We start from the raw sequence: 27,559 nt of genomic DNA on the forward strand, positions 1-27,559 counted from the left end.
AAATATAGAGAACAAACAGAGGGTTACTGGAGGGGTTGTGGGAGGGGGGATGGGCTAAATGGGTAAGGGGCATTAAGGAATTACTCCTGAAATCATTGTTGCACTATATGCTAACTACAAATTTAAAAAAATACATAAATACATAAATAAATAAAAGACAAAAAACGGACAGAAGACAGGGGTACCTGGGTGGCTTACTCATTTAAGCATCCAACTTTGGCTCATCATGATCCTACAGTTCGTGGGTTCAAGCCCTGAGTCAGGCTCTGTGCTGACCACTCAGAGCCTGGAGCCTGCTTCGGACTCTGTGTCTCCCTCTCTCTCTGCCCCTCCCCACTCACACTCTGTCTCTCTCAAAAATAAACATTAAAAAAATGTATAAAAATGGGCAGAGGACATGAACAGACATTTCTCCAAAGAAGACATACAGATGGCCAAGAGACAGATGAAAAGATACTCAACATCACTCATTGTCAGGGAAATGCATACCAAAACCACAATGAGATATCACCTCACACCTGTCAGAATGGCTAAAATCAAAAGCACAAGAAATTAAAAGAGTTGATGATGATGTGGAGAAAAAGGTATTCTCATGCACTGTTGGTGCAAACTGGTGCAGTCATTCTGGAAAACAGGATGGAGCTGTCTCAAAAAGTTAAAAATAGAACTACTCTATGATCCAACAATCACACTACTGGGTATTTACCCAAAGAATACAATTCATTACTCACAATAGTCAAATGGTGGGAATAGCCCAAGTGTCTACTAACTGGTGAATGGGTAAAAAAGATGTGGTATACATATACAATGATATATTAGTCAATAAAAAGAGTGAAATCTTGCCATTTGCCAAGACATGGATGGAGCTAGAGAGTATTATGCTAAGTGAAATAAGTCAGTCAGAAAAAGACAAATACCATATGATTCCATTCGTATGTGGAACTTAAGAAACAAAACAAATGGGTAAAGGGGGGAAAAAAAGACAGGGAGACAAACTAAGAAACAGACTCTTTTTTTTTTTTTTAATTTTTTTTTTCAACGTTTTTTATTTATTTTTGGGACAGAGAGAGACAGAGCATGAACGGGGGAGGGGCAGAGAGAGAGGGAGACACAGAATCGGGAACAGGCTCCAGGCTCCGGGCCATCAGCACAGAGCCCGACGCGGGGCTCGAACTCACGGACCGCGAGATCGTGACCTGGCTGAAGTCGGACGCTTAACCGACTGCGCCACCCAGGCGCCCCAGAAACAGACTCTTAAGTATAGGGAACAAACTGATGGTTACCAGAGGGGAGGTGACTGGGGGTATGGATAAAATAGGTGATGGGGATTAAGAAGCTGACTTGCTGTGATGAGCACTGGGTGTTGTTTGGAAGTGTTGAATCACTATCTTGTTCATGTGAAACTAATACACAATATGTTAACTAACTGAATTTAAATAAAAACTTAAACAGAATGAATATACTTCTAGTTATGGGGAATTAGAAACTAATGATGGCATCAGAGACCGTAGGCCAGAAATCTCTTGGCTGTCACATTGTCACATTCTTTCATTTAAAAATCATATAGTGAGGGGTGCCTGAGTGGCTCAGTCGGTTAAGTTAGTTTCAGCTCAGGTCATGATCTCACAGTTTTGTGAGTTCAAGCACTGCATCAGGCTCTGCGCTGGCAGCACAGAGCTTGCTTGGGATCCTTTTTGTCTCCCTCTCTCTACTCCTCCCCTACTTGCACTGTTCCTCTCTCAAAATAAATAAATAAACTTAAAAAAAATCATACCATGAGCATATACCGTGTGCTTGGTCTTCGAGCAGCTTTTGGTCTAGTTAGTTAAATCAAAAAATTAAGAACAGACATAGTTCCTACCTTCATGGAGTTCACAGTCTAGCTCTTAGAGTCAATTTATTATATATATATATATATATATATATATATATATATATATATTATGATATAATATAGTTCATTAAGTAGCAATATTATGCACGTAAATGGTATATTGAGAGTTCACAGCAGTAGCACCTAATTCAGACTTTGCATTTTAGGGAAGATTTCCTCGATGAAGTGAAATCTAGGCTGAGACCTGAACAGTAATTTACCTGGCAAAGTGGTGGGGAAGAATTATTCCAAATGAAGTCACAACATATACAAAGGCTAGAGGAGAGAAAGCATGATATCTTTGGGGAGCAACCTCAAATAAATCAATATGCATAGAATTTAGAGTGAATAGAATGAAATGAGGCTGAAGAGGTAGGTACAGCTTATTATCACGGGTCTTGAAGTGTAAGGCAATGTATAACCAACCAACGATCTTAAACAATGGAATGATGCCATCAGATACACCTCATTGTCTGCCATGGGGAGAATGGGTAAGAAGGGGAGAATATACAGAAAGGAAGACAACCTAAAAGCTGTGCTGCCCCATACTATAGCCATCAGCCACATGTGGCTATTGAGCTCTTCAGATATGGCTAGTACAAATTGAGATGGCTGAAAGTGTAAAACACACACTGGATTTCAAAGACTTTGTACAAAAATAACAATGTAAAATATCAATAATTTATACATATACCAAACGTATTGTGTGTTGAAATGATAAAACTTTGGATACACTGGGCTAAACAAAAATATATTATGAAAATTAATTTCACCTATTTTGCCTTATATTTTTTAATATGGCCATCAGAACTTTTTAAATTACATACATGATTTGGTTTTGTGGCTTGCATTATGTTGCATCACATTGAATGATGCTGAGTTAAAGTGTTACTTTAGCAATCTGTATAAGATGATGAAGGCTTAAATTCATTTAGACTCAATTTGAGTAAAGTGGATTTATTTAAGAGATACAGGGGCACCTGGGTAGCTCAGGCGGTTAAGTATCCGACTCTTGATTTCAACTCAGGTCATGATCTCATGGTTCATGAGATCCAGCCCCACGACAGTTTCTGTACTGACAGTGGGGAGTCTGCTTGTGCTTCTCTCTCTCCCTCCTCTCTCTGCCCCTCCCCCACTTTCCTGCACATGCACATTCTCTGTCTAAATAAATAAACATTTTTAAAAGGAGAGAGATAAAGAATTGGGATAATTAGTTCATGTTGATGGTTGAATGAGAAAAGAGAAATAAATGGCAAGACTTAAGGATGGATCCAGGTATAAGGCTTGGGCAACTGAGTGGATATTAGTGCTCTTCAATAAGATAGGAGAGGAGAAGGAGGGGCAGATTTAAGGGAAAGATACTGAGATCACTTTTGGATAAGTCCTCAATATCCAGTTGGAAAAGTTAGGTAGGCAGACGTACAGACAGATGACAGTGTTTCCTAAATTGTGTTTTGAATAGCATTAGTCTCACAAGACACTCCTAAGAAAAAAAACATTCTGTGGCAAAATGTAAAAAATACCACCTACTAAAGATTATAATACACACTAACACATTAACATAGTAGAGATTCTGAGAAGTCAGATAGTAAAGAACCCTCTTTAGCATTTTCATCATATTTGATTATAGAAACCTTCCTTCTCCCCAATAATACTTGTTAATGTCTTTACGGAACACACTTTGAGAAGTGTTTTTTTTTTTTTTTATGGTAATCTAATCCTTTAGTAGGATAAAAGGTCAAATAAAAGCATGTCAAATGTCTGACCTTTACCACAGATTTACAAAAAATTTACTTTGGAATTTCTGTCAGATATATTTTCCATACCTAAGTTCCTCTATACAAGCCTCAGGAAATTTGGGGACATTTTAATGCTTTCTAGAATTTGAAGTGCTCCAAATAAAATACCAGATTTTCTACAGTTAGTTTCAATGTTAAAGAATTTGTAAATTCATAACAAAGAAAAATTCTTAAGTTTGAATATGTGATATCTAATGATCTAATAAAAGATAATCTCATTAAAACAAAGTTTGAAGGACAAAGTTTTCCAAGGCATCCACTGAAATTGAAAAGAGGGAAAAAGTTGTGTTTTTTTCCTCATAAACTGCTTATTTAGTCAAAAAATATACAAGCTACTATAATTCACATTACTTATGGTGGCTTTGCTGTATGGATTCAGAAAATGAGTTGAGTAAACATACCTTATAAGAGGCAGCAGATGGCATGATAATTTCCTTTGCTTAGCAACTAATATGTCATCCACTATAGGCATTGTCTAAATTCACATGCTAATATACAGTATTAGAACAGTTAACAATAGGAAACTCCAACTCTTACAATCAAGGGTCTAGGTATAAGAGTCAGGTATTACATTAAATAACAAGCCATATCTAAACAAAGTCAAACTTAAATTCTAAATTTTCTTTGGATTTAAGGTATCTTGAAATGCCATCGTTTTCAAAACCACTTTAAAAACTGAATCATGATTGGAGGTTAACTGGACTTATTGGGGTGATCATTTCACAATATATATAAATATTGAGTTATTGTATTATCCATCTGGAGCTAATGTTGGATGTCAATTATACCTCAATTAAAAAAAACCTGAATCATGCCATCACTTTGTATTTATGCAGTATATTTTACAGAAGATGTTGAATAAATTGGATCTTCCTTTTTCTCAAAAACTTCCTACACAATAGATGACATCAGAGTTAAGGGAAGAAGAAAAACACTGGACATTATCTAGTGCTTGAATTCACGAGCTGATTGATCTTGAGTAAAAACTTTACCAAGTCTCTATTTCTGCATTAGTAAATTAACAATAATATCAGTCCAACCCACTGCACATACTAAACATATTAAGCCATAATACATATGGTTGTTGTGAGGACCAAAACAAAACAACAGATTTTACTAGAAATGCTCCATGAAGGCACAAATTTTTGCTTTCATTTATTTATTTATTTATTTAGGTTCAATGCTGTGTCCTTCATACCTAGTAGTGTTCCTGGCACATAGTAAATACTCAGTGAATGCTATAAAAATGTTTCGAATATTACAGAGATGTGATGTATTATATGTAAGTTACCATTATTATTCACTAAACTGTAGAAGGCAAAATGCAGAAAGAGGATAAGAACTTGCTCAAGTTATTTCCTAAGTCAGAATGGAGTTAAGAAAGGCTTTTGAAGTCTAGGCATCTTATTTACCTGGTCATTCAACAATTATTTTAGAGTGCATGCTATATGCCAGGCATGGTGCTAGGTACTGGATATATAATGGTAAAAGATATATACATGAGAGCAGAAATGGGGCATAGACATTAAACAAATGAATACACAAATAAATGTTAACAAGAGCTACAAAGGAAGAAGACCATCTGATGAGAGAGAGTGAGGGTTCCCTAATTTACATCTTGACTGAATATTTACACTAAAATTCATCAACAAAAGGAGTTCATTTTAACAAGATGTATATTTGTAGAGAATGTTCATTAATTTTTATACATATCATTATTTATAGCTATCACCAAATCAGGAGAAACTTAATATCATCTAGAATTAAACATCCAAGACAGGTCTATTAAAATAAAAATTTGGAAAAACACTGATGGCATTATTCACTCACCGCCATCATTTTAGTTCTCAGAACTAAGTGCTCAATGATATTTGCTCACTTTAATATCAAAAATTGGCTATAAGTCTCAAAAAAGGCCTTCAAAATCAAATACTATCCTTAAAACAGACTGACATCATGCCTTACTTTTACTAGGAACTCTAAGGATTTCATTGTGTTGAATTTTACTCTTTTAAAATGTTGAGGGTTATCATCGGTATGATCAAACATTATTTTCCCATGGGAACACATATTTGTTAAATGATTAACTTTCTCATTGAGAAAGGATTTCTCTTACACTAAAGAGATGTAATGATGGCTCTGATTTATTATTCCTTTGAATTATCAATGAATCAATTGAGATGACTAGACAAGTCGACTTGCTTTTAACGGTTAATTTAGGCTTTTAATCTACACAAAATTGCTTTCTACCTTGCAGGTAATATTGGAGAAGAGCAAGAGTGGAAACCAACCCTTTATTTTTAAATGAACATAAAGAAAGGTAACACTGTATTTTGGATTAAAAAGCAATTGTTGGTAAATATGTTCTGTTAGCCTGACATAGTTGACAGTTGAAACTTTAAGGTTAGATATTGTCAATTATAATATAGGCAGAAACATTTTACTAAACAATTTAAGAGGAAGGAATAATTAAGGCTTTGTGTTAAAAAAAATGGATTAATGTGACAAGACTAGTGGAATAAGAAAAATGGGTTTAAATACTAATCAGAAAATATGTTGATAGATTTTTTAAAATCTCCGATAAGGAGTTAAGTTTACAAAAGCTTTCTGTTAAAATAAAATGATTTGTTACTCTAAGGAACTATAATTTACCACCTTAAATAAAATTTCCCCAGAATTATTAATTTCTGTTTAAATCAACATTGAGGAATAATTTACATAAAATAAAATGCACCTATCTTAAGCAGTCATTTCTTTTATAACTCAGCATAAATATTCCTAAAAACCATAGTGCTATGCAAATTCCCACAATAAAAAAAAAAAAAAAAGAGCCCAAAGGGAAAATGGGGTTATGAAAGCAAGAGTCAAAAACTATGCCAGTGACTACGGAAAAAGGAGGGAAAGGAGGTTAAAGGGGCAAGAGGAGGAGAAGAAGGAAAAGATACTGCCTAATAAAAAGAAAGAACACTGTGGGAACCTGGGTGGCTCAGTCAGTTGAGCATCTGACTCTTGATTTTGACTCAGGTCATGATCCCAGGGTCATGGGGTCAAGCCCCAGGTCCCACCTGGTGCTCAGCAGAGAGCAGAGAGCACAAAGCCTACTTAAGATTCTCTCTTTTCTCTCTCTCAATCTCCCTTTGCCCTTCTCCCCTGTTTGTGCACTCTCTTTCTCTCTCTCTCTCTAATAAATTGTTTTAAAAAGGTAGCACACCTGGGGCACCTGGGTGGCTCAGTCAGTTAAGCGTCTGACTTCAGCTTAGGTCTTGATCTTGTGGTTTGTGAGTTCAAGCCCCACGTTGGGCTCTGTGCTGACAGTTCAGAGCCTGGAGTCTGCTTACGATTCTGCCTGTCCTTCTCTCTCTGCCCCTCCCCCACTCGCACTCTGTCTCTCTCTCTCTCTCTCAAAAGTAAATAAACATTAAAAAATAACAATGATAAATACATAAATAGGTAGGTACGTAGCACACTTGAACAATTTTAAATCAGCTAGAACTAATGGAACCTTATAGAACACTCTACAACAACAACAGAATACACATTCTTCTCAAGCACACATAGAACATCCTAAATAACCAAAGAGTCAAAGAAGAAATGACAAGGGAAATTGGAAAATACTTTGAGATGAATGAAAATAAAAGTACAACAAACCAAAACTTATGAGATGCAGTTTGAGCAGCACTTAAAGGAAAATTTAGAGGGATGTCTAGGTGGCCCAGTTGGTTAAGCAACTGACTCTTGATTTCAGCTGAGATCATGATCTCAGCTCAGGTCATAATCTCATAGTTTGTGAGATCCAGCCCTGCATTGAGCTCTACACTGACAGCATGAAGCCTGCTTGGGATTCCCTCTCTCCCTCTCTCTCTCACTCTCTCAAAATAAATAAATAAACAAACAAATAAACATTGTTTAAAAAAATAAATAATTGAAGGAAAATTTATAGTTTTAGGTGCCTATATTAAAAAAGAAAAAAAGATATCAAATCAATAACCCAAGCTTCTGCTTTAAGATACTAGAAAAAGAGGAGTAAATTAAATCTAAAGCAAACAGAAGGAAGGACATAACAGATTAAAGTGATAATAAATCACTAGAGAATAAAAAACAATAAGACAACTAATAAAATCAAGATTGGTTCTTTGAAAAAAATCAATAAAATTGACAAACTTTAAACTACATTATTCAAGCAAAGAGAAGAATCAAATCAGCAAAAGCAGGATTGAGAGAGTAGACATTACTACCGACCATAAAGAAAAGCATAACAAGAACAGATTAGTGGTTACAGAAGTGGGGTGGCTGAAATGGGTGAAGATGGTCAAAAGTACAAACTTCCTGGGGCACCTGGGTGGCTCAGTCGGTTGAATGTCTGACTTTGGCTAAGGTCATGGTCTCACAGTCTGTGGGTTTGAGCCCTGCGTTGGGCTCTGTGCTGACAGCTCAGAGCCTGATCTGCTTCAGATTCTGTGTCTCCCTCCCTCTGCCCCTCCCCCTGCTCATACTCTTTTTCTCTCAAAAATAAACATTAACAAATTTTTTTAAAAAAAGTACAAACTTCCAATTAGAAGACAAATAAGTTTTGGGAATGTAACATAGCATGGTGACTACAGTTAACATGATTACATTATATTACATTACATTACATTACATTACATTACATTACATTACATTACATTACATTACATATTTGGAAGTTCCTAAGAGAAATCCTAGAAGTTCCCATCACAAGAAAAAAATTGAACTGTGCGTGGTTATGGATGTTAACTAAACTTGTTGTGGTAATCATTTCACAATCAAATCATTATGCTGTACATCTAAAACTAATATAATGTTATACGCCAATTATATCTCAATTGCCCCATGTCACACACACACACACACACACACACACACACACACACACACACTCTCCAGCTGGCTCTTTGCAAAAATTGACAAACTGATTCTACAATGTGTATGGCAATTTAAAAGACCCAAAATAAGTCCAGAAATAAACCTTCACATTTATAGTCACTTGATTGGCAACAAGGGTTTCAAGACCAATAGCAGGGGAAAAGAATAGTCTTTGCAATAAATGGTGGTGGAAAAAACAAATATCCATACACAAAGGAATGAAGTTGAACCCACTACCTCACACCATATAAATATTTAACTAAAAGTGGATCAAAGACCTAAATGTAAGAGCTATAACTATTAATGCATTTATAAGAAAACACAGGTGTTAACTTTCATGAACTTGGGGAGAGAAAGGGGGTTCTTAGATAAGATACCAAAAATACAAACAACAATAACAAAAATAAACAAATCAGACATCATCAAAAATAAAAAAAATTGTACTTCAAAGGACACCATCAAGAAAGTGAAAAGCCAACTCAGAGAATGGGAGCGAAATTTGGAAAACATTTATCTGATAAGAAACTTCTACCTAGAATACAAAAAGACCTCTTACAAACCAATAAAATAACAAATAATCCAGTTTAAAAATGAGCAAAGATTTAGAATATATATGTCTCCAAAGAAGAAATACAAATGTCTAATAAGCACATCTTTATCTGAAAAATACATATCAAAACCATAATGAGACACCAATTCACACCTACTAGGATGGCTATTATTTAAAAAAAAAAAAGATAATAAGAAGTGTTGGTGAGGATGTAGAGAACTTAGAATGCTCACACACTGCCGGTAGGATTATAATATGATGTAGCCCCTTTGGAAAACAGCTTGGTATATCCTCCAAAGACTAAATACAGAATAACCATTTGGTCCAGCAACTCCACTGCTAGGTTAATATCCAGGAGAAATTAAAACATATGTCCATATAAAAACTTGTATACAAATGTTAGTAGTACTATTGTTCGTAATAGCCAAACAATGGAAACAATCCTAATGTCCATTAACTAATGAACGGATAAAAAGAAACTGATGGTAGCCATACAATGGAATATTACTCAACAATAAAAATAAATGAAGTACTGATACACAGTATAGCACAGATAAACCTTAAAAACATTATGCTAAGGGTTCCCGGGCAACTCAGTCTGTTAAGTGTCCAACTCTTGACTTCAGCTCAGGTCATGATCTTGTAGTCTGTGGGATCAAGTCCCTCAACAGATTCTGTGCTGATAGCACAGAGCCTGCTTGGGATTTTCTCTCTCTCCGTCCCTTCTCTCTCTCTCTCTCTCTCTCTCTCTCTCTCTCTCTCTCTCTCTCTCTCTCTCTTCTCTTTCAAAAATAAATAAATAAAACATTATGCTAAGTGAAAAAGCCAGTCACAAAAGACCACATATTATATGATTCCATTTATATGAAATGTCCAGAATAGGCAAATTTCTAGAAATAGAAAGTTTAGTGGTTACCGAAGACTGGGGAAATTATGTTAGGAAAACGAAGTGTGACTGGATAGGAAATTTCTTTTGGGGAGTTATATTGTTTTCTCAAATTGATGGTGATGATGGTAATGATTGCACAACTCTGAATATACAAAAAAAACCTGAGTGTACACTTTAAATGGGTGAATTGTATGGTATGTCATATATCTTAATAAAAATGCTATCAAATTTTCGATTAAAAATGAATTGCATAAACAACAGGGAAAAATCAATCTCACAGTGCTTTTAAAAAGGATCAATAAAATAACAAACTTCTAGCTTAGAAGAATCAAGAAAAAAAAAAAAAAAAAGAAGACACAAAGTACCAGTATAGAAAAGAGGGGCAGAGGGGCATCATCACGGATACTATCAATGTTAAAAGGATAATAAAGAAATATTCTAAATACACTTATTGCAATGAATTTGATAATTTAGAAGAAATAAACAAAAAGTAAAGCTGACACCAAAAAAAAATTTTTTTAAAAATTGAATAATTCTGTATCATTTGAATAAAGGAAATTAGTCATTTAAAATGTTCCCATTAAAAATACCCTAGTTCCAGATGGATTCACTAGTAACATTTATCCAATATTTGAGGAAGACATAATAGTTATCTCACCAAAATTTCAGAAAATATGAGTACTTCCCACCCAACTCATTTTGAAACCAGCATTAACCTGATACCTAAAGTAAAGCTATTTCCAAAAAATAAAAAAATAAGTAAATAAAGATCAATATCTCTCCTGAACCTAGTTGGATAAGTTTCTAATAAAATATCAAATCTAAATTAGCAACATATAAAAAAGATAACCAGCATGACCAAGAGGGATTTATCTCAGGACAGAAGGTTGGTCTAACATTTGAAAAACAACCAATGTAAATCACCATGTGAACTAAAAAACAAAATCCATATGGTTTTCCTAATAGGTGTGGAAAGCACTTGATAAAATTTAACACTTAATATGAACAATAACAATTCCAAAACATTCTCAGCAAACTAGAAACAGAACTTCCTCAACCTTCCTCTTGCCATTAAAAAAAATTTAAATAAACAGAGATACCAATCATGGATTAGAAGACAATATTGTTAATGTACTAGTTCTCTCTAAATTAAAATGCGAATTCAATGAAATCCCAATCAAAATACAACAGCCCATTTTGTAGAAATTGAGAATTTTTTTTTAATGTTTATTTATTTATTTTGAGAGAGACAGAGTGCAATTGGGGTAGGGGCAGAAAGAGAGGAGAGAGAATCCCAGGCAGGCTCTGTGCCATCAGCACTGAGGTCAGCGTGGGGCTTGAACTCATGAACCATGAGATCATGATCTGAGCCAAAGAGTTAGTCGCTCAACAGACTGAGCCACCCAGATGCCCCAAAATTGAGACACTTAGAAACTTGGCTGAATCTAAAATTTTTATAGGAATATGAACTTAAAAATAACCAGAACAATTTTTTAAATAAAGTTAGAGTGCTTATTTTATCTGGTTTTAAGACTTACCATAAATTACAGTTATCAAAATAGTGTGGTATTAGTATATGGACAGGTAAATAGATCAGTGGAACAAAATGGAGAGTTCAAAAATATGTCTATGCATATATGATTAATTAATTTTGACCAAGGTGCCAAAGAAAGGAGAATAGATGGTCTTTTCAACAAATGGTGCTAGAATAATTGGATAGCCAAATGGAAAAATGTACCTCAATCATTATACCATGCAAAAAAAATTTTATTTGAAATAAATCACAAACCTAAAAGTAAAGGCTAAAACTTATAAACCTAATAGGAGAAATGTAATAGACCAAAATATAGAAGAAAATTTTTGCAACTTTGGGAAGGGAAAAGATATCTTAAGACACAGAAAGCATTAAGCATACAAGGATATTAATAAAATAGATATGAAAATTGTAAAATTCCATTCTTTGAAAAAGCTAACTAACAAAATGAAAAGCCAGTCCACAACTGGAAGAAAATATTTGCAACATATATATTTGACAAAGAACTTGAAACCAGATTATATAAAGTATTCTTCTAACTCAATGAGAAGACAACACAATTTTTAAAGAGCAAAACATTTGAACAGACACCTTGTTCTAATTACAAAAGAAGATATGAGAACGTCTAATTAGCACATGAAAAGAAGCTCAACATCATTAGTCACCAGAGAAATGCAAATTAAAATCACAATGAGATACCACTACACACCCACTAGAATAGCTAAAATTAAACAGATGAAGAATCCAACTGAGGATATGGAGTAATTTTAACTTTCAAACATTGTTGATGGGAGTGTAAATGGTATGACCACTTTGTAGACCTATTTGGTTGTTTCTTGAGAAAGTTGTCACTTACCATATGACCTAGCAGTTCCATTATTTATCCAAGGGAAATGAAAGCAAATGTCCACAGAATAAGCTTATACATGAATATTCATAGAAGTTTTATTCAGAATAGCCCCAAATGGGGAACAATACAAATACCCATCTTTTGAATACATTTGGCATATCTAAACGAGAGAATACATTTCAGCAATAAAAAAAGAACAATGTATTTGATACACACAGCAACATGGATGAATTTCAGTATTATTCTAAGCAAAAGAAGCCAAACATAAAATATATGCATCACATGATATGATCCATTTATATGGAAATCTAGAGCAAGCATAAATACGGTGACAGAACACAAAACTATAGCAACAGAACACAAAATTACTGTTGCTTGAGGCTGAGGCAGGAATTAGTAAAAATTGCACTAAGTAAACTCTGAGGTGATGAAAATGTTCTGCGTTTTTATTTTCATCATGGTCATATGGGTATAAACTTTGGTCATACTCTGAAATGTACAGTCAGTTCTACTATCATGCTTATTTTGACAATGCAAATTTGTTTTAACACAGAACAAAAAATTTTTAATGTAACTTAAATTTTATGTATGATTTCATCTGCTAAAAAACACCAGATGAACAGAGAAAATTGTACCCAACTAAAGTAAGACATGTATATACACCCTGCCAACCTTCATACTACTATTTTCATATATGATACTTCAAACTGTTATAAACCCCACCATACAGTGTTACTACATTTGTTTTTAAAAGGTAATTTTTTAATGATAAAAGTGACAAATCATTTTCCATATTTTCCCACATATTTACCATTTCTGGCCTTCTTCGTTCATTTATATGAAATTAGGTTTGTATCTGGTATCATTCTTCTTCCTCTAGAAGAACTTCTTTTAACATTTCTCATAATTCAGGTTTGCTGGAAATAAACTCTTTGCTTTTGTCTGCCCAAAAATGTCTTTATGTCACTCTCAGTTTTAAAGGATATTTTCACTTGACATAGAATCCTAGATGAATTTTTTTTTAATCATGTTAAACTTATCATTCTATTCCTTGTTTTGACTTATTTCCTGACAAGAAATCAGTAGTAATTCTTATCTTGGTACCCCTATATTTAATATTTCTTTTTTTCTCTGACTGCTTTCAAGAGTTCCACTTTATCACTGGTTCTCAACAATTCAAATAAGATAATGCCTTAGAAGAGTTTTCCTTTCTATCATCCTGCATGGAATTGGTCGAGTTTCTTAGATTTAGGAATTTTTCTTTCCATCTTGTTTGAAAAAATTAATCTATTTTTCCTTCAAATATTTTCTCTGGCTCCTCTTTCCTGCACTTTTCAGGAACTCCAATTACACCTACATTAGACCACTTGGAATATTCCTCGAGTCACTGAGAAACTGTTCTATTACAATCTTTTTTTTCTGTTGCTCAATTTGAATAGTTTCTATTTCAGTATCTTCAAGTTCACAATTCTTTTTTCTACAGTGCCTAATCAGTTGATAATCCATAGGTGAATTTCCCAGACACTGCATTTCGTAGCTCTAAAGTTCTCTTTGCTTCTTTTTAATATCTTTCACTTCTCATAATGTTCATTTTTTTTTTCCATTACATACTTGAACATATGTATAGTTACTTTAAAGCTCCATGTTATCTGCTACTTCATTCATCTCTGTCATTTATGTTTCTATTGACTGATTTGCTTCTCTGCATGTTCCTCCTTATTTGCATGTCATAATTTTGGGGGGGTACCAGATATCATAAATCCATGTTCTTGAGATTTTAGATTTTTTATTTTATTCAAGTATTGACTTTGGCAGGCAGTTACTTGCTAATCAACTTGATCCTTCTGAAGTTGTTTTTAAGCTTTGCTAGTAGTGGTCTAGAGTAGCCTTTACTCACAGCCGTTAGCCCTATTGTAAGGCATGACTCTGGGGTATCTACTGAATGCCCAAGATTTTTAATGAGGTCTTGCCACTCTGGTGGCAAAAACTCAAATGTCTCTCACCCACGTGTAAGCTCTGGGAATTGTTCAATTTACAGATTCCCAAAAGCAGCTTTTTGTCTGATTTTGTGGCATTTTATTCTAGGTATGTGCTCTTTAGCAAACAGCAAAAGATCTTTTGACATCCTGTAGATTCCTGGAGCTTCTCTACAGAGCATCTATATCTCTGGTGCTGTGCCCCACAAACTGAAGCTGCCATAGGCCTCCCACAATCTGATTTCAGTGTCTTCTCTAAAGAAACTGCCATGCTTTCCTTGGTTTCTCCCCTCCTGCACCACATCTGGCAAGTGACTTAGGCAGAACTTAATTTGACCTATGAAGCTGTAGCAACACACTCAGAATTTTTGCTATTCTAAACGGGAAAATTTTTTTGGATTAAATATTAAAATAGAAAGGAAAAAGAAAATCTAAAAGTAATACTAAAAGTAAGCCAGCTCCTCAGTCACTATGATTAAGTAATAGATTTAAATTACAGCTAAGAATGAGTCTCATTTCTGTTAATCTAATAGGGCTGACAAACATAGCAATATTTGAGAAAAAAATAAGAGTGAGAAAATTATCTTGTATCATGAGGCACAAGAAGAAAAAAGTGTTTGAATGTTCTACCAAACTTCTAATCAACAGTGTGACTCTGTAGAACACTGTACTGGGGGGAGGGGGGGGCGCGGAATATGAGACCATGTAGAAATCAGTGGGAATGAATTCTGTGATTCACACCATCTGTCACAATTTGCCTGGTTGGAGATGGGGGATGATAGAACATAAGCCATGAATTTACAGTCCCCATTCTAGGTTGAGTAGTAATTGAAATTGCATAATGTACCAGAAACAATACCTGTAAAACTTTATAGGCCTAATTTTTTAAAATGTATGTTTATTTATTTTGAGATAGAGAGAGAGGGAGGGCATGCAAGTGGGGGAGAGGCAGAGGAAAAGGGAAAAAGAGAATCCCAAGAAGGTTCTATGCTCAGCCCAGAGCCCATCACAGGGCTCAATCTAATGACCATGAGATCATGACCTGAGCTGAAATCAAGAGTCAGATGCTTAACTAACTAAGCCACCCAAACACCCCTTTATATGTCTAATTTTATTGAATATTCAGATTCAGATTTAAGAAGGGGGTAATGTTCAAAACTAGGTTCTAGAGTCTGACAGAGAACCCTTCATTATATAGGATAATTAGAAGAAAAATAATCCCTCCCAAGGAAGCCAGTAACTTGTTAGAATTAGAAAATGATTTCTTCCACCTTTTAATTTTTAAGAAAAATTTATTTTATAAATTATGTAAAACTCTAGATCACCATGTTACAACTTTAATCTATGGAAAGTGATATTCTAAATTCCATTTCCTCTACTAACAGAATTTAAAAATTCTTCATATATTATTAAAGAATGTCACAGTCAGCAAAATGGTTAAAATGAAAAACATAAACCAATTATTGGCAAGGATATGGAGCAGGATGTGGAACTCCTACATGTTGGGAGTGTATATTGGTACTATGTTGAAAAGCTGTTGAGCATCATCAACTATAAATGAGCATATACCTAACTTATGATCCAGTAAATCCACTTCTTAGGTATTTATCCAACAGAAATGCATATATGTGTTCACCAAAAGAAACAGACAATAATATTAATAAGCAGCATTATTTATAACCCTAAGACTTCACCAGAATGTACAAGAATGTTCATATCAGCATTATTTGTAATACCCTTAAACTGTAAACAATCCACATTATCAATAGTAGAATGGAAAACTGATACATTCATACATTGGAATATTCTACAGCAATTAGCATGTGAGCAAAATTACAACTACACACAATAATATGAATTTCATAAGCATAATGACTGAATGAACCCAGACCTCCCCCTAAAATACCTATGATAATTATTATTCTATTTACATAAAGTTTAAAAATAGGTAAAACAAGTATGTGGTCTTAGAAGTCGTATTGGTCACCTTGAATAGGAGTAGTTTCCAAGAAAGGAATGAAGGGGTTTCTGGGGTGCTGGTATTATCTATTTCTTGATCTATGTGCTACGTACATACTCACTTTGGGAAAATTCATCAAGGTGTTTATATATTTTTTTTAGATTTTTTTTCTACAATTTATTTTTTATAATTTACATCCAAGTTAGCACACGGTGCAACAATGATTTCAGGAGTAGATTCCTTAATGCCCCGTGCCCATTTAGCCCACCCCCCTCCCACAACCCCTCCAGCAACCCTCTGTTTGTTCTCCATACTTAAGAGTCTCTTATGTTCTGTCCCCCTCCATGTTTTTTATATTATTTTTGCTTCCCTTCCCTTATGTTCATCTGTTTTGTACCTCAAAATCCTCATGAGTGAAGTCATATATTTGTCTTTATCTAATTTGGCTTAGCATAATACCCTCTAGTTCCATCCACGTAGTTCCAAGATTTCATTCTTTTTGATTGCCAAGTAACACTCCATTGTGTGTGTGTATTAGATCCTATATATATATGTATATAAATACATATATATGTACATAAATACATACACACACACGGGGCATTAAGGAATCTACTCCTGAAATCATTGCTGCACCATGTGCTAACTTGGATGTAAATGTGTATGTATATATACATATATATACACACACACACACACACACATCTATTCATCCATTGATGGACATTTGGGCTCTTTCCATACTTTGGCTATTGTTGAGAGTGCTGCTATCAACATTAGGGTGCATGTGTCCCTTTGAAACAGCATACCTGTATCCCTTGGATAAATACCTAGTAGTGCAATTGCTGGGTCATAGGGTAGTTCTATTTTTAGTTTTTTGAGGAACCTCCATACTGTTTTCCAGAGTGGCTGCACCAGCTTGCATTCCCACCAGCAGTGCAAAAGAGATCCTCTTTCTCCACATCCTTGCCAACATCTGTTGTTGCCTGAGTTGTTAATGTTAGCCATTCTGACAGGTGTGAGGTGGTATCTCATTGTAGTTTTGATTTGTATTTCCCAGATGATGAGTGATATTGAAGGGTGTTTATATGTCTGAATTAAGGTTGTAAGTCAATGAAACTTGCCTTAAAATTACTGGGCAATAATAACAATGTACAGGTTTACAGCACAGTTGGAACTTGAATCCTTATAGTTTAACTCCAGGTTTGTGATCTTAATCACTATTATTTTACCAATCTAACTTACAGAAGTACTCATTCATACTTGCAAAAAGACACACATATGTGTTCATCAAAATGATATATGTGAAATAACCTAAATATCAACCAATAGGTAATATATATATTACCATGCACCTGGTAATGAATGTACCCCGATATATATTACCAGATGTATGGTATTTATGTTAGGTAATGTATATATTACCATATACCTGGTAATATTTTTCTATGATACCATATACCTGGTAATATATACATTACCTAACATAAATACCATACATCTGGTAATATATACATTACCTAACATAAATACCTTACACCTGGTAATATATATCGGGGTACATTCATATTATGGAGAAATACAAAACCTTTTAAAAAATATAATAGTCATGGAATAATGCTCGATATTATTGAGTGAAAAGTTAATTATGAAATATTAAATACAGTACAATACAATCCATATTTATCCATATGTCAATAGGCAGATGTAGGAACAAAATTTGTAAAAGTATAGAAGATTCACATGGAAGTTGGGTGGGGGAAATCAGAAGTTTGGCTCTGATTGAACCTTTTTACCACGGGAATCTGTTCATGTGTTTATATTTGTTTAACAAAATGAAATTGACAATTCTCTCCTCCAAAGAATAAATAAGCAACTTTTTTTGCATTCAAAGAATATTTCCTATTGTATATACTTTCAGATTAATAAATATTTTGAGTTCAAAGAAATATAGTTATGGATTTCACAGAAATCATAGGAGACATTTAATAAAAATTCAAGGAATGAATGGGCCTTAGAGATTTGTTAATCCTGTCAGTGCTACTAATTCTTCCTAAATATCCATCCAAGCTATCGTGAGCTAATGTAGTGGGCATCTATTGGTTTTCCTCCCCAGCACTCAACAGCTATTTCTTTTGGTAAAAGCACTTCAATATTCTCCTGTGGAATTTCTTCTATCCTACTGCACACACCTTAGGTAAGATGATCAATTCTGTTTTCTTTCGACAAAAGAGTAGGTGTGTAAACTAAACTAGGCCAACCAGACTCTCTCCCTTGAGAACTTAAATCTTGAGTGGAATTACATAAAGTCAGAAAACAGAGCTGATTCAGTACCAGAAGAAACTGTCCATTGGTTCCTGCTACTTAGATTCCATTAGCTGCTTCCTAATCTTTCCCAATACCAGTTGTTTGGCTTTTCCTTAGATTCTGTGAATCATCCCATTTCCTTAGAACACATTCCTTCTCTGGTTAAGTCAGTCAATTTCCATTGACAGCAACTGAAGAATGCTATTGATACAGCTGAATGTAAATACACTCAGTAAGAATCCACAGCATCTAAGTTTTGTTTATTAATTTTGTGCCAGGATTTCCTTCTTTATAAAACCTACATTAGTTCTAACTCTACTTCTGGAGCTTCATAGTATCCAAGCTCCATCTTGCAATGGCACATATTTAAAAACTACTAACAACTATACCTAAATACTTTCTCAGCAAAAAACTCATTTTCTCAATTAAAATATGTGTGACTACTTTAACTCACTAGAAATGGCTATAATAAAAAAGACAGACAATTCCAAATGTTGATAAGGATGTGGAGAAACTGGAACCTTCATTCCTTGCTGGAGGGAATATAAAATGGGATAGCTACTTTGTTTTTGTTTTTTTAATATTTATTTATTTTTGAGACAAAGAGAGAATGAGCAGGGGAGGGGCAGAGAGAGTGGGAGACAGAGGACCAGAAGTGGGCTCTGCACTGACAGCAGTGAGCCTGATGCAGGGCTCAAACTCACGAACCACAAGATTATGACCTGAACCGGAGTCAGACACTTACCTGACTGAGCCACCCAGGTGCCCCTGGGATAGCCACTTTGGAAAGCATTTTATATAATTAACATATTTATATGATTTAGTGTTTTTAAATTGAATTTACAGGGGCGCCTGGGTGGCGCAGTCGGTTAAGCGTCCGACTTCAGCCAGGTCACGATCTCGCGGTCCGTGAGTTCGAGCCCCGCGTCAGGCTCTGGGCTGACGGCTCGGAGCCTGGAGCCTGTTTCCGATTCTGTGTCTCCCTCTCTCTCTGCCCCTCCCCCGTTCATGCTCTGTCTCTCTCTGTCCCAAAAATAAATAAAAAAATGTTGAAAAAAAAAAATTAAAAAATAAATAAATAAATAAATAAATTGAATTTACAAATAATCACCTATTGTAATGTCATCCTAGGCAATGATACCCATGAAATCATGGTCTTTATACGTTAGCTATATTTTTCTATGATACATTAAAGATTACTTAACTATTAATTTAAAATGTGGTTCACTTACCATTCAAATTCATTTCTTGTGCAACTAATGGTATATACTTATTGCCCTTTGGGAACCACTGGGTTTTTTCTATTTAGAAAAACATATAAATTAATTTTCATTAAAGCAATTGCCAACTTAGTAAACAATAATATAAAATTTATGTAACATATGATGGGATACAGAAAGTGTTAGACCTTTCATGTAGCAAACACTTAGTGATTACTTTTGGTTGCCTTTTCTCAAGAGTAAGTGACTGAAGAGCTGGGAATGTGGGAAACCTCCAGAGTCAAGAAGTCTCCTGTCTACTCTGTATTCATGATCACAGCCATGCTCTTACAGGAGCAAAGGCGACTTCCACATAGGTAGAAGGGAAAAAAGGAACTACAACAAAATGTTATTTAAAGAATTATGGGTCATTGTCTTCTTTAAATTTTTCATTGTTTTTCCTTTCTCTGCTTTGCCAAATTTATTTATTGCTCTTCTATTTTTTTAAAATAAAACAATACAGTAAAACTTTTTGTTCCTCAGATGAAAACTGAATATTTCATCCTTCAGATGAAAACTGAATATTATTTCAACCCATTCCTTATAATAGTTACATTTCTAATTTGATCTTTTGATTCAAAAACAAAAATGTAAGTAAAGATACCAACTTCTTATTTTTTGAAGTATTGATAGTTACATACAACCTTTGGTGGCTAATTATGTTACTATGTACATGTACTAAGTTCTCAGAGCAATGGAAATAGATATTTGCCCATTATTACATGAAAAATATAATACTAAAAACCTGAATTCCAAAAAAAAAAAAACAACCCAAAACTGAATGCCCTAAATGGCCAAAGTACAACACAAAAACAATGGGTTCTGAAAAATGGACCTAAAATCTTCTTATAATTATATCTTGATTATTCTTAAAACGTTATAGGTTAAGAGATATGATATATGGAATTTTTCAGAGAGCCATCTAGCCTAATGGATAAGGTGTTGGACTCTGGATATGTAGAATTTGCTTTTATTTTTTTTTAAGTTTATTTATTTATTTTTGAGAGAGATCACAAGTACGTGAGTGTGAGTGAGGGAAAGGCAGACAAACAGAATCCCAAGTAGGCTCCACACTGTCAATGCAGAGCCCAATGTGGGGCTCGAACTCAGAACCATGAGATCATGACCTGGGCCAAAACCAAAAGTTGGATGCTTAACTAATGGAGCCACCCAGGCACCTCAAGGGATTTGCTTTTAATTACTCTAGCAGGGATAAGGATAAACTGGGGAGTTGTGGATAGATGAAAGGGATAGATGTAAATAGCACAACTGCATAGTGCTGATAATTGCTGAAGCTGGGCGGTGAGTAAATTTTTCTGTATTTTTGAAAAATTTTATAATAAAACAGAAACAAAAAAACTTTACGCACTATTACAATGACAACTACAGCAAACGCCATAGTATGTTCAAAATAGAATAAAATTTATTAAAAACCCGTTATAAGACAAAGCTCCAAATGGTCTATATAGTAATTTTGCTTTTTTATCTGTATACTCAAATGAAAAAACAAGTATTTACCAATACGCACAAGGCTATTTAAAAGTTGTATGAAAGGTTATGATCGCCACCTACTGGACTTTCTGCGTAACTGCTTGCTACAGGAAAAACACTACTGAATTAAGTGCCCCTATCCCACGCCAAGCATCTGGTCTTTCACAAGATAATCCTATTAATACCATTAAGTTTAGGTTCACGTGTGTGTTTATATTAATAATGTTAGGTTACATAACTTTTAACAACATGAAATGCCACCTTCAAAAAGATCATAAAATTTTGTCAGAAAGTACAGTGGTGACCATCTTCTGATGTCCTTATATTACAGAAGAAAGATCCCAGATTTTGAAATGTTTTCTCATAGAGTGAGAGCCAGAATTTAAATTATTTACACACAGAGATAGACCAGAAACCTATAAATTAGTCCTGGCTCTTAAATTTGGCACATTATCTTTTAATCATCCCTGTCTTTTAAAATCTCAACTTTTAAGGGGCATTAAGAAATCTACTCCTGAAATCACTGTTGCACTATATGCTAACTAATATGGATGTAAATTTTAAAAAATATTTTTTTAAATCTCAACTTTATTGCAAATTTTACATTTTTTATGACCTAGCTAACTGCATATACCAGTGATTCTCAACCCCAGTGCATTAGAATTAACCTGTGGAATTTTTACATAAACTGTTGCTGTTACTACAGCCAGAGATTTTTTTACCTAGCCATGATTAGTAAATAACAGAGGTTCTCAAAGTGTTGTCCATAGAACAGCAACATCATCATCACCAGGGAATTTGTTAGAAATGTGAAAAGGTCAAGGTCCACCCAAAACTGCTAGGCAGAGCCCAGAAATTTGTGAGTGTGAGCCCACCAGGTAATTTGGAATGAGGCTAAAATTTGAATAGTACTAGTACTTAATGTAAAATTTTTTAAGTTTTTAATTTCTTCAAATATAAGATTTAATTTATTGTTCTCTAAGAATATAATAATATAAAAGAGAAAGATATTTACGTTCAGAGTTATCTAGTACAATTCTGTTTTTCCAGAAACATACCATAATAAACACTCAACATTAGTTCTAGTTAGCCAAAAGGAAAAATGCATAATGGAAGGGTAGGGAATAATTTGTCCATAGGCCAGTTAATTAAACCCTGGAACGTTCCTGCCCAGAGTAAGTTTTCCAACCATATTTCCTTGTTCAGGTTTGATCTGATCACAAAGGCACCTTTCTAAGACATAATTAAGACTCCTAGCCATACCATACCTTTTAACCCAGTAATGTCACTGCAAGGAATAGAGAGGAAAATAAATTACAAATACAAAGCATTATAAATAATAGAGGAGGGGGAACTGAAAGTGAGTTAAATGCCCAACAATTAAGAAATAATTCCATAAATTATAGCATCAACAGGATGGAGTATTATTCAACCATTAAAATGATGCTTTTCCTATAAGACTTTAATTAATGTGGAAAAATGCTTACTTTATAGCATCATGTGTATGTTCTGTCTCTCTCTGCCAACTGAAAATGGAGAGCACCAAAATATTCATGCTGGTTATCTTTGAGCAGTAGGATTATGAGTAGATTTATTTTTTATGTTTATTAGTGTTTCTAAAACTTTCAATTATAAGAGCATACTTAATCTACTAATCAGAAGAAAATCTACAAACATAGTAATAGAGCTTCTACTCTGAATTAGGATCTCTAAATAATGATTAATCAGTAAGTTTTCAAAAGACAGTAATTGGGGAAAACAAGTAAATACCTTTTTCTCTCCATCCTAACACTACTCTTTTCTCACGCCACTCCTTCTAACCCTTTTATTTCTACTTTCTCACATCCACTCTGCCATAACCCCATAACTAGAGATACCAAGACACTGAAGTATAATTATTCAATATTTTTAAAATTTTAAAGTGTTCACATAAATAGGTTGATTTATCTTTTAAGATATATAAAAAGGAGGTACCATACCCCAATGGTTAAGAGAACAGGCTTTAAAATCACACAGATCTAGGTGTGAGTCTTAGGTTAGGGGAGCTCACATAGGTTTCAATTTCCTTACCTGTGAAGTGGGAATAGCAAACCCCCCTCACTGAACCGCTATGAGGATGAAATGAGACAGTGCAGTAAAGGCATAAGATGGTAGGTGGGCACTCAACAGAAGGTAACTGCTGTTACTATTTTGTAGTTACTGTTTTTGGTAAACAGCCTTTACATTTTAATTTTCCTGTGGGGGGAAAAAAAGCTTAATGGGGTACAGTGATTGCTCATGGTCATTTGGACTTCTCGGACAACTTCCACTTCAAAAACAATTTGGGAGACCTACATGAAGCTGCCAAAATATTCTTTACGAAGTGAAGATCCCACCAATGAATTTATCAATGCTACTATTTCATGAAAGAAGCAGCATTTGAACATCCGTTAAAAATAAATAAATAAATAAGTAGAAGATAGTCTCTGAGTGAAGGAAATCATTCCAAAGAAAGGACAATGGGCAACTGCATGCCAAAATTATCCTTATGTTTTTGATTTTTTCACCTACCAGTAAATACTTAAAGATCAACACCAGTTTGCAAACTGACACTTGGTGAAAGACACTTGACTTTCTAGCCTGATTCTTCTCCATTAAATGAAATTGTTCTATCTACATCATGGGATGTTCAGTCAACAAACACTAACCAAACCTATTACTTGCTATTAAGCAAAGGAATTCAGGCTCAAATGAGATTAAGTGTATGAAAACACTATACACTGTATATATAGCACAAAGCACCATAAAATTATACACTACTGTTACTACAAAAAACCACAAATATTATAAATTAATTCCTAAAAGAAAAAAAGCTTTCCCACCTACATTTTAACGTCTTAGTCATTTTCTATATGCATGCTATCACAAATGATATTTAGAATTTTTAGAAAAAACACTTTCCATACTTTTTCCATAGAAAATAGACGTATTTAGGATATAGCTCATGACTCTGCCATTCTCTGTCCTATGAAAATTGAGAATATTACTTTTCCCTCAGAATGGTATGGCTCTCAAGGGAAAGTTATTAAGCTAGAAATTTCTGCTACAATTACCAGCGTGCAGAATCCAAATTCTAAGGAAGACAATTTAATATAGGTTCAGACAGAGAAAATTTTTTCTTATTTTTGAAAGTGTTGTAAGATTTTTCCAAGTGTTAAAATCAAGTATGATGATTAAGAAATAACAAGACACCAAATGTAGAAATTACACAGTTTTATAATTGTCTCCATTGCTTCTTAATCCACTGAAAATAATTTCATAATGTAACATTTTTAGGCATCTTCTTTGTTATTTTCTTTGGTTTCTACTTCTTTAGGCAACAATGGCTCGATCTTTAGTAACAAACCTTCACTTGTTGAAGTACGAAGGAAAGCTCGTACCACAAAAGGTCCTGGAAACAAAGACAAGAATCAACTTTTATTTTACTCCACAGATACATAATGAGCAGATATAAACATACAACAACAAACCTTATATAACTCATGTTATATTTTCCACTTGAAAAGTACTGATATTACTGAACTAAGATTTTGAATTATAAGGAACACAAGATCATTTGTTTTCTAGAGTAGAAGACAAACTAAAGAAACTCCAGCATATTAGAGATTTACCCTTGAAACTACATAATCTATAATAATTCATTTCTCTCTTCCAAAAGATGATCACCTAGAATTTATTTTACTGCAAAGTCGAAAGTGAAGGGAGCAGGTAGTGATATTTACATGTGATGGCAATATTCTAAATATTTATTTGAAATATCACAGATGCTATCTCTGTGTTACTAAACATTTAGTAAAATTCCCTAAAAATGAAAAAGCTTTTCATAATAACAATTAAGAGACTTCATTAAAATGGCAAAGAAAGATAGAGACAGTTCAAGATGGCAGCATAAGAAGATCCTTAACTCACCTCTTCCCACAGACACAGCATATCTACAGCTACATATGGAATAAATTCCTCGAAAAAGTCCTGAAAACCAGATGAGCAGTATCTCCACAACAAAGGATAAAAGGGCTGCATCAAGACAAGCAGGAATGGCAGAGACAACACTGTCTGCAAAAACCCCACTCCAGGCAAGGCGACCGAAAATCGGGAGGGATCTCAAAAATACAGAACTTTTCCCTGAGGACAAGGGCTTTGTTCCCCAAACTAGGCACCCCAACCACTGTGTCCTGTATCAGACAGATGAGCTCCCAAAACATATGGCTTTGAAAACCAACAGAGTGCATCCAAGAGAACCACAGAACTGGAAAGAACAGGGAACTCAGTGTTAAAGGGCTCACACATAAACTCATTCCACAACCTGGTGCAAAATAAGCAGTGTGAAAAGCACTAGACCATATGTGAAGGAAACCCACTTATTAATCTTAAAACAACTGCTGGAAAGAAGAAACCTATTGAGACTTTCTTTGGGGATAAGAGTGCATTTTTGCAATCTCATTCAACCTTGCTAATGCCAGTGCTGGCAGGAGCCATGTTGGCAATCCTACTCTAACCTATCAGCGCCACTGAGCATGCTCTGCCCCTCTTCCATGCCACATCCAGAGCACAGCTGGTGGGCAACCTTGCTGTGGGGCAGCCAAACTGCAACCAACCAGGTGAGCAACCCCACCCAATAAGGCAGCCTGTTGCACAGGCAGCCAGTTGAGACCCAGCCCACCCCCTCATTCCTACCATACCCGTGTCATAGACAGACAAGTACCCCACACCCGTCCCCACCCTCCCCGCACAAAGCTGGCAGGTGTGTGAAGGTATCCCACACAGGGGATACCTTGAGCACCAGGCTCTGGTGGCTGGGGGATTACACTTCTAAGCCCCACAGAAAATCTTGTATACAGGCCACTCCTGATTGGGAGAGGTAGCTATTTCAAAACATAGAAACACACAGAATCAGGCCAAATTAGGAGATAGAGGAATATGTTCCAAATGAAAGAACAAGGCAGAACCTGAGAAAAAGACCTTAATGAAATGATCATAAGTAATCTGCCTGACAAAGGGAGCAAAGTAACAGCCATAAAGATGCTCACTTGGGGGAAAGCATGGATGAACACAGGAGAACTTCAATAAAAAGACAGAAAATATATGAAAGTACCAAACAAAAATCACAGAACTGAAGAATAAAATAAGTGAACTGAAAAATACATTGGAGAAGCTCAACAGCAGACTGAATGAGAAACAGATCAGCAACCTGGAAGACAAAGCAATGGACTCACTCAGAGAAGGAAACAAAAAGAAAAAAGAATTTTAAATAGTGAAAATAGCTTAAGGAACACATAGGACAACTTCAAGCAGAGTAATATTCTCATTATAGGGGTCCCAGAAAGAGAAGAAAGGGGCAGAAAACTTATAAAAAAGAGAAAAATAACTGAAAACCCTAACTTGAGGAAGGGAATCGACATCCAGATCCAAGGTCAGAAAGTTCTAAATAAGATGAAACCGAAGAGATTCACACTAATTAAAATGTCACAAGTTAAAGACAGAATCTTAAAAGCAGCAGGAGAAAAACAACTTGATACATACAAAGGCAGCCCCATAAGGCTATTAGCAAATTTATCAGAAGAAACTTTGCAGGCAAAAGTGACTGATAGAACATATTCAAGGTGCTTAAAGGAAAATATCTACAACCAAGAATACTGTACCTAGCAAGGTTATCATTCAAAATAGGAAAAGGGATAAAGAGTTTTTCAGATAAGAAAAAGGTAAAGGAATTCATGATCATTTAATCAACCCTACAAGAAATGTCAAATGGAATTCTTTAAGCTGAAAGGAAATAGTACTAATGAATGACAAGAAAACATACTTAGTAAAAATGTCACTGGAAAATGTAAGTATATTGTAAAAGTGCATTTACTCACTTATAAAACCAGTATAAAAGTCAAAAGACAAAAGTAATAAAATTAATTAAACCTATATTAATTAGTTAATGACATCAAAAAGTGTTAAAATGTACATCAAAACCATAAAACACAGGGGATGGAATAAAAATGTAGAGTTTTGGAATGAGTTTCAATTAAGTTGATACCACATGAAAACAGACTGTCATATACACAGAATGGTATATGTGAACCTCACGGTAACCACAAAGAAAAAAACTTATAGCAATATAAAAAGAAAATGAGAAAGGGATCTAAACATAACACTAAAGAAA

General features: G+C 34.6%; 1 protein-coding gene across 3 annotated transcripts in view; it reads right to left on the reverse strand.

Annotated features, from left to right (window-relative positions):
* Nucleotides 1-24,609: 24,609 nt before the first annotated feature.
* The window catches only part of MRPL1 (mitochondrial ribosomal protein L1), a 98,794-nt gene continuing 95,844 nt past the window's right edge, over nt 24,610-27,559 (reverse strand). For all 3 annotated transcript variants that reach the window (XM_058722164.1, XM_058722165.1, XM_058722163.1), the window contains one exon: nt 24,610-24,802. In XM_058722164.1, coding sequence (XP_058578147.1) covers nt 24,684-24,802 — 119 coding nt within the window. In that variant the 3' untranslated portion in view covers nt 24,610-24,683. The remainder of the gene's footprint in view (nt 24,803-27,559) is intronic.

Source organism: Neofelis nebulosa, chromosome 3 (genome assembly GCF_028018385.1).
Source record: "Neofelis nebulosa isolate mNeoNeb1 chromosome 3, mNeoNeb1.pri, whole genome shotgun sequence".
In the NCBI taxonomy this organism is placed as follows: Eukaryota; Metazoa; Chordata; class Mammalia; order Carnivora; family Felidae; genus Neofelis; species Neofelis nebulosa.